The sequence below is a fragment of the Lynx rufus genome, unplaced genomic scaffold (genome assembly GCF_022079265.1).
Source record: "Lynx rufus isolate CCGP_SWC_20201006 ecotype Redwood Valley unplaced genomic scaffold, mLynRuf1.p SCAF_21, whole genome shotgun sequence".
In the NCBI taxonomy this organism is placed as follows: Eukaryota; Metazoa; Chordata; class Mammalia; order Carnivora; family Felidae; genus Lynx; species Lynx rufus.
The window spans coordinates 23,187,273-23,193,565 of NW_025814836.1; the positions used below are offsets into that span (position 1 = coordinate 23,187,273).

Here is a 6,293-nt window from a genome sequence, read left to right on the forward strand (position 1 = left end):
ATACCGTGTTCAATGAAAAAACAAAACACAAAGGAACATACGCAGAATGGTTCCATTTACATAAAGTTCAAAAGCAGACAAACTATCATATAAGGACACGCGCACAGGTGACACAATTCTAAGAGAGAATAGGGGAGGGAGTAACAAAAGATGACCCCCAGTGGTTCCCAATCCCCACCCTACATTCAGTCACCTTGGGTCAGGTGGGGGAGCTTTAAAATCTACCCCAGCCTAGGCTCCCCACGTGGAGGGTCTGATCCCACAGCGTCTGCAGTGCTGGCCTTGGGCTTCCCTTCCAAAGCTCCCAGGTGTTTCTAACATGAGGACAAAGTGGAAGGCACGGCCCTAAGGTGAGGCGGGAGGGGCGGGTGCGGGCATCTGGGCTGCTGGCTTCCTTGCCGGGGGTGGGAGTTTCGCAGATGTTAACTGTAGAATTTACTGTACATTTCTTATGCCCTTATCTGGAGCCGTCAGCCCTCCGCTTTCTCCACAGCATACACGTAGGTGTTCCAGGGCCCACAGCTCACAGCCCTTACCTGGAGCCGCTTGTCTACAAAATACTCCACTCGGCGGGGCCGATCCAAGCTGCTCGTGTCCTTGTGGCCAAGCTGTCCGTATTTACCTAAAGTGAAACGAGCCCCTTGGCCATCCTTGCCGCTCGACCTTGGGGCTGCCCCCCCTCCAGGAAGGAAATTCAGTCCATGCACCAAAGTGCTGGGTCTAATCCTTCACTCCGCTGGGGTCTGCTCTGGGAGATCAGGAGACCAGGCCACAGAGTCCTCAGGGCCAGGCGAACCCCCAGGCCCCCAAGGGGGCAGCTGCCACCAGCCATCCCAGGCAAGATGCTCTTCTGGGCAGCCTGCTCCTCGCCCCAGATACTCGGAGCAGAGATTTGTTGGAACCTTTTTTTCTGCCCGGTGCAGACCAACAGACGGGTCATCAACGCCGCCCAACTATTCCCTTAAGACAATTTTTCAGAAAGATAAATGGGAAGTACTAACAGCGTCTCTTTTTCTCCTGTCCGGTCTCTGAGCTTTGGTGTGCTTGGGCCGGTTCTGGACAAGGGGATACACAGTCCAGTCCCTGACTCCCCAGTGGTCAGGCCGAGGCCCCTGCTTCCTCACGGCTGCATGGCTGTTGTCTCCTGCCCTCTCCTTCCCAGTCCCGTCTCCTTCCACTGGCTCAAGCATCACCCGAGCAAGCCCTTACTTACCCCAGCCCCAGGTGTAGAGCTCCCCCGTTCCTACAACCAGAAAGACAGGAAGGGGCCGTCACAAGGCATTTGTCTACACAGCCCGCCACAACCCCCAGCCAGCACCTTGTACGTGTCACGAGCTCTGCTGGGCACAGCAAAACATACTCTCTAACGACTGTGTGATGGCACTCAGGGTGATAAAGGACGCAGGCTGAACCAGTCTACCTTCCTTTCTGCCAGCTGAGGGGCTACATCTCACAGCTACCGAGTTCAGGAGTCTTAGAGGCTGGACTGGGCAGGCTCTGCTCTCAGACAAAGGAGGCCAACACTAGCCTCCCTCTAGGAGGGGGGACCTTCGGGGTCTGCCGGCTGGGGACCTACTGCTGACACCCCACGGGGGCTGGGGCCGCAGTCACTGAAGTGAGGCAGCTACTCAGCACTCGTCAAAGACCCTGAAAATAGCAGTGTTTAAGGTGATCACACTCTTTCCCGGAGCGGGTGTGGGACCGGGAAGAGGGACTTCCTGCTCCATTGTGATCCAGCCCGCCCAGCCCCACTCACTGGTCACCACTGCTGTGTGCCGGGATCCACAGCTGGCCTTGACTGCATCTGTGCCCGGGGGGAGATCCAGTAAAGCGGGGAAGGGCTGGATGGCTATGAAGGGGGCCAGGCCTCCACTCTCACCCTCGGCTGTCCTCACGTCACAACCGTCTTCCTTCAGTCCACTGGCTTCAGGGAAGCAGGGAGCGTGATGAGGATAATGGCGGTTCACAGGGAGCACGGACCTACCCCTTACCCACACATTAGCTCCTCTGGCACAAAAGCACCATGGAGCACCTTCTGTCCACCGCCCGCACCCCCAGGACGTGCTGGGCTCGACAGGTCCACAGGGAGTGTGGTGTTGACGCACCAGCCTCACCGCTCTCCCGTCCCTAGGGGCCAAGGGTCCTGCAGCGGGGCCTGGGGTCCCACGTTGTCATGTGTCCCTTCTGAACACCGTGGGGTCTCAGGCCAGCACGTGGCCAGGAGTCGGGACTGACAGAAACACGCATAGAACTGACGCTCACCTTCCCCTGCAGCGGTCTTGCCAACCTCTGCCAGGCTCCTGCTGGGCAGGGCCAGCTGCCCGGATTCGTTCCAGCCCCAGATATAAATATCGCCAGTCTCTGAAAAAGAGATAAAGGGGACCCATCAAATAGACTGTAAACCCCCCACAACCTCCAAGGACCCCTGAATCCATCCAAACTCCCTCGTGCCCTCTAGCTCCCTGGGGACAACAAATGCCTGCCCTGCCCAAGTTAGCACGGGGCAGAGCCTCCCTCAGCCCCCAGCAGTTTCCTGGTCTTTTATTTCTTTCTTTTTATCTATTTAGAGTGAGATGAGTGGGGGTGGGGCAAGGAGAGGGAGGGAGAGAATCCCAAACAGGCTCTGCATTGTCAGTGCAGAGCCCAACGCGGGGCTCCCTCTCACGGACCATAAGATCATGACCTGAGCCAAACGCTTGACTGAGCCCCCTAGGCGCCCCTGGACTAACACCATCTTGGACAAACCTGCTGTGACAACAGCCCTGTGGCCTGAAGCCTTCTTGAGCACAGCCCCCTGACACATTCTTTTTTAGATCACGCACACAAGAGCCCTTAAGAACAGCCTTGGGGCGTAAGGTCTTTGGATCTGCTCTGGAAAGGAATCTGACACTTAACTATTCTCAGTCTCCTCCAGGTGGTCCCCCAGCGTGGACTCCCCAGCCTCGAGGGCTGGGGTCGCAGCCAACTTGCAGCTGCCCACCACACACGTCCAGAAGTAAACTGTTTCTCGTCAAGCTGGACTAGGCCTTTTCTTTGGTCCACAACTTCTTTGGAGGTCATTTTGCACAAACTTCCCTTTCACGGAACGTCCCACAACACACACTTCAGAAATGTGCCCTTGGAAGTTCCCAACGTTTCCCTTTCAAACCCACTGAGCCCTTTGTTAACATCCCTTTGTTAATCCGCCCTCCCCCCTCCCAGGTACCCTTGAAGGCCTTTTCTGGAAGCTCTCACCTCCCCGTCTCCCACAACACTACAGTTTGTTGGCTGGAGCAATGGCCCACCTGTAAAAACCCACTAACGACTGTAGCTTGTTTTTATCAAGCGTTCGATCTATGCCAGTGTTTCAAGCACTTTTCAAATATAATCACCCACTCCTCGTGACAGCCCTACAGAGGGTCACATGACCACATCCCGTTTTATTTACGAGAAGACACGCGGCATGGACGGGTTAAGTGCCCTGCCCAAGGTCACAGAGGGCAAAAGGATGTCTGCTCCGAAGCACCTGTGCTCCAAACACTCTAGGAAACAAGGCTCCCAGCTCCTTCCGACCCATAAGTGTGAGACTTCCCATCCAGCTCCTCTCTTCTCTTCCCTCTGGCCCAGCAGTTTTCAGGTCTGGCTGCCAACCCAGGGCCATTACATGAGACTACGGGGGGCGGAGGTTGCAGGCATAAGTTGTTGTTACAGCTGCCCCCGACCCCCGGAGATGTAAGTGGCAGCCAGAGCCCCAGATGCAGACCCTTGACTAGATCTGCTCCCAGCCCCACCCAACACCCCAGGAATCAGCTGCAGCCGGGGCCCTGCCAGGGAGGCGAACTTACAATCCGAAGCGAGGGTCCTCACTCTAGGCTCACCCTCCCCACCCTCATCCTCCCCGTGGGCATCTGAGCGTCCCCTGTGGGCCACACGTCATGGCCACCTGACTCACTGAGCCTTTCTTCTCCATTCTCCTTGGCTCAGCTGACCCCTCACCCCTTCACCCACCCGTGCAGTGTTTTAGGAAGGCAGCCCTGCCTGGAGGCGGAGGGATGGGAGAGGTGGGAGGCCAACAACAGAAGGTAGAAAACAACTGCAACAGTACCGGTGTGAGTGGGTAATGGCTGTGGCAGAGGGGCTGAATTTTTTTTTAGTGTTTTATTTATTTCTGGGAGAGAGTGCTTGAGCATGCACTCCTGTACAGGAGTGGGGGGGGGGGTGAGGGGGGAGGGACAGGGGGGGAGAGAGTGAGACAGAGAATCCCAAGCAGGTTCGACGCTGTCAGTACAGAGCCAGACGCCGGGCACCATCTCACAAACCCTGAGATCATGACGTGAGCCGATATCAAGAGTCAGATGCTTAACGGACCGAGCCAGCCAGGTGCCCGAGAGGGGCTGAATTTGAAAGGCATGTAGGAGTCCCGAATGATTGAGCTGATTAACGCAGGATGAACTTGGAAGGAGGCCCGGCTAGGCTACCCACCCACACCGGAAAAGAAGAAAGGTTTGGAGCCTCGGAGCCCCCGAGTTTGTCTGGAGAGGCGCTAGGTCACTTACCACTCACACACACGGAGTGCCAGCCCCCTGCAGCCACCTCAGCCATGGGTACGCCCTGCAGCGCCTCCAGCGGCCTCGGCTCCAGCTCGGCCTCCAGAGTCCCGTGGCCCAGCTGTCCATGCCTGAGCAAGGGAGACCCCGGTCAGGTCTCCCCTTCCTTACCGCAATCACACTCGGCTTGCCCCCACACGGTCACCTCCCACGCGGAGCCACGTTTATCTGCCCCCGCCCCCGCAAGAGGCCCACGGGCCACACCTGGCCACGCCCCCCACTCACCGGCCCTGGCCCCAGGAGAACACCTGGCCCGCCTCGTCCAGCAGCAACGCGTGCTCGGCGCCCAGCTCCAGCCGGCGCGCCCGCAGCTCGGGGGCCAGAGGGCTGTAGAAGGGCGGCCGCGGACTCACGTAGGCCCGCCCGCCGGGCAACAGGGGCAGGGCCCCGGCCTGGGGCTCACCGCCCGGTGCGTCTTCCCCCTCGGCCTCCGGCCCCACGGTGTGGGCCCAAAGGGGCTCTCCGCTCAGCGCCGAACCCGGCGCCCAGGCCTGCAGTTCCGTCCCGGACCCGCGTCCCGGCCCGGCGCGCAGCACCACGAGGAGCGCCTCCGAGGCCCACGCGTCCCTGCAGCCGCCCGCCGCGCAGCCCGCGGAGCCCGACAGCTCCAGCCGGCCTCCACCTGTGGGGACGGAGAGGGGGCTGGGGAGCGGGTAGGCCACTCACCCGGGGTCGTGACCGGATGGGGGGGCGCGGTGGGGGGGGACGCTCACGGGTCACGAAGGCGGTGTAGCTCCAGCTCGCGCTCACGCGGCAGACGTCCGCGCCCTCGCCCTCGCCCGGGGTCTGCAGCGGCTCGGGGCTGTGCACCTGGCGCCCGCGCCCCGAGCCCAGCGCCTGCCCGAAGCCGCAGAAACCGAAGCCGAACCAGGATCCTCGGCGCTCCTCGGCCATGCTCGGGCGGCGCCCTCTGCTGGCCGCCACCTGAATGGGGTGGGCGGCGGGACAGGGTTAGGAATCCCACCAGATTCAGGGGCTGCCGAGAACGGAGGCACTTTCCCTGTCCTCCCTTGGACTCAAGCAAGCTGGGCGTCGCCCAGAGTGGGCACCAGGTATTTAAGTGGCCTCTCCCTTAGACGTTGGCCTAGGATCTGAGCACCTCCAGCTCCAAATTCCCAGTGTCAGGCACGTTATCCCGTGTAATCTTGGGAACCAGAATTCCCATTTGACAGAGGAGACTCCCAGAGAAAGTAGCCTTTACAACCACATTGTGCTCCTCCCACCAGCGCAAAGCGGAGCGCTTGGGAGACAGTGCCCTGTGCAGGTTACAACCAGCTCCAGGGTTCACACGTTTGCCTCTGCAGGTGGCCGTGTCTGTGTCCTTGGCCAATTAAGCTCTCTGAGTCCGATTCCGTTTCTTCCGTTTTACAAAAGCAAGGGGTAGGAAAGGGCGCTGTCTGTACCTACCCCGTCTGCGTGGAACAGATGGAAAAACGGGTTTAAGTACTGGCACATATCACGATAGGCACAAGGGAAGTACTGGTTTATTAAATCCAGTACTTAGAGTGAATTTAAAAAACACCAGTGGTACTGGTTTTCCAGGGACCTATATAAAAATAATTTCAACTGGACCTCACCTAGTCATTTATTCGTTCTACAGGCATTTATTGATTCCTTGCTCGGGGCCGATGAGAAAGACAGCTGTCTGTCCCCGAGGAGCTCACACATAGAGGGGAGACAAATCCACAGTTCAGTGGTTACAAAAGC

General features: G+C 58.9%; 1 protein-coding gene across 1 annotated transcript; it reads right to left on the reverse strand.

Moving 5' to 3' along the window:
• Nucleotides 1–227: 227 nt before the first annotated feature.
• On the reverse strand, nucleotides 228–5,566 carry RCCD1 (RCC1 domain containing 1). The gene is made up of 7 exons (XM_047086689.1): nucleotides 5,300–5,566; nucleotides 4,812–5,208; nucleotides 4,536–4,657; nucleotides 2,263–2,361; nucleotides 1,757–1,924; nucleotides 1,214–1,243; nucleotides 228–622 (listed from the first exon to the last, which is right to left on the reverse strand). The coding sequence occupies exons 1-7, from the start codon at nucleotides 5,478–5,480 to the stop codon at nucleotides 471–473; spliced, it is 1,149 nt and encodes a 382-aa protein (XP_046942645.1). The 5' UTR covers nucleotides 5,481–5,566; the 3' UTR covers nucleotides 228–470.
• Between the last annotated feature and the right edge of the window lie 727 nt (nucleotides 5,567–6,293).

Excerpts from the sequence above, each read along its gene's own strand:
- RCCD1 (XM_047086689.1), bottom strand. The coding sequence starts at position 5,480 with ATGGCCGAGGAGCGCCGAGGATCCTGGTTCGGCTTCGGTTTCTGCGGC. Across the intron at positions 1,925-2,262 it reads CAAGACCGCTGCAGGGGAAG|CCAGTGGACTGAAGGAAGAC; the intron begins GTGAGCGTCAGT and ends GCTTCCCTGAAG. Across the intron at positions 623-1,213 it reads GCTCTACACCTGGGGCTGGG|GTAAATACGGACAGCTTGGC; the intron begins GTAAGTAAGGGC and ends GTTTCACTTTAG.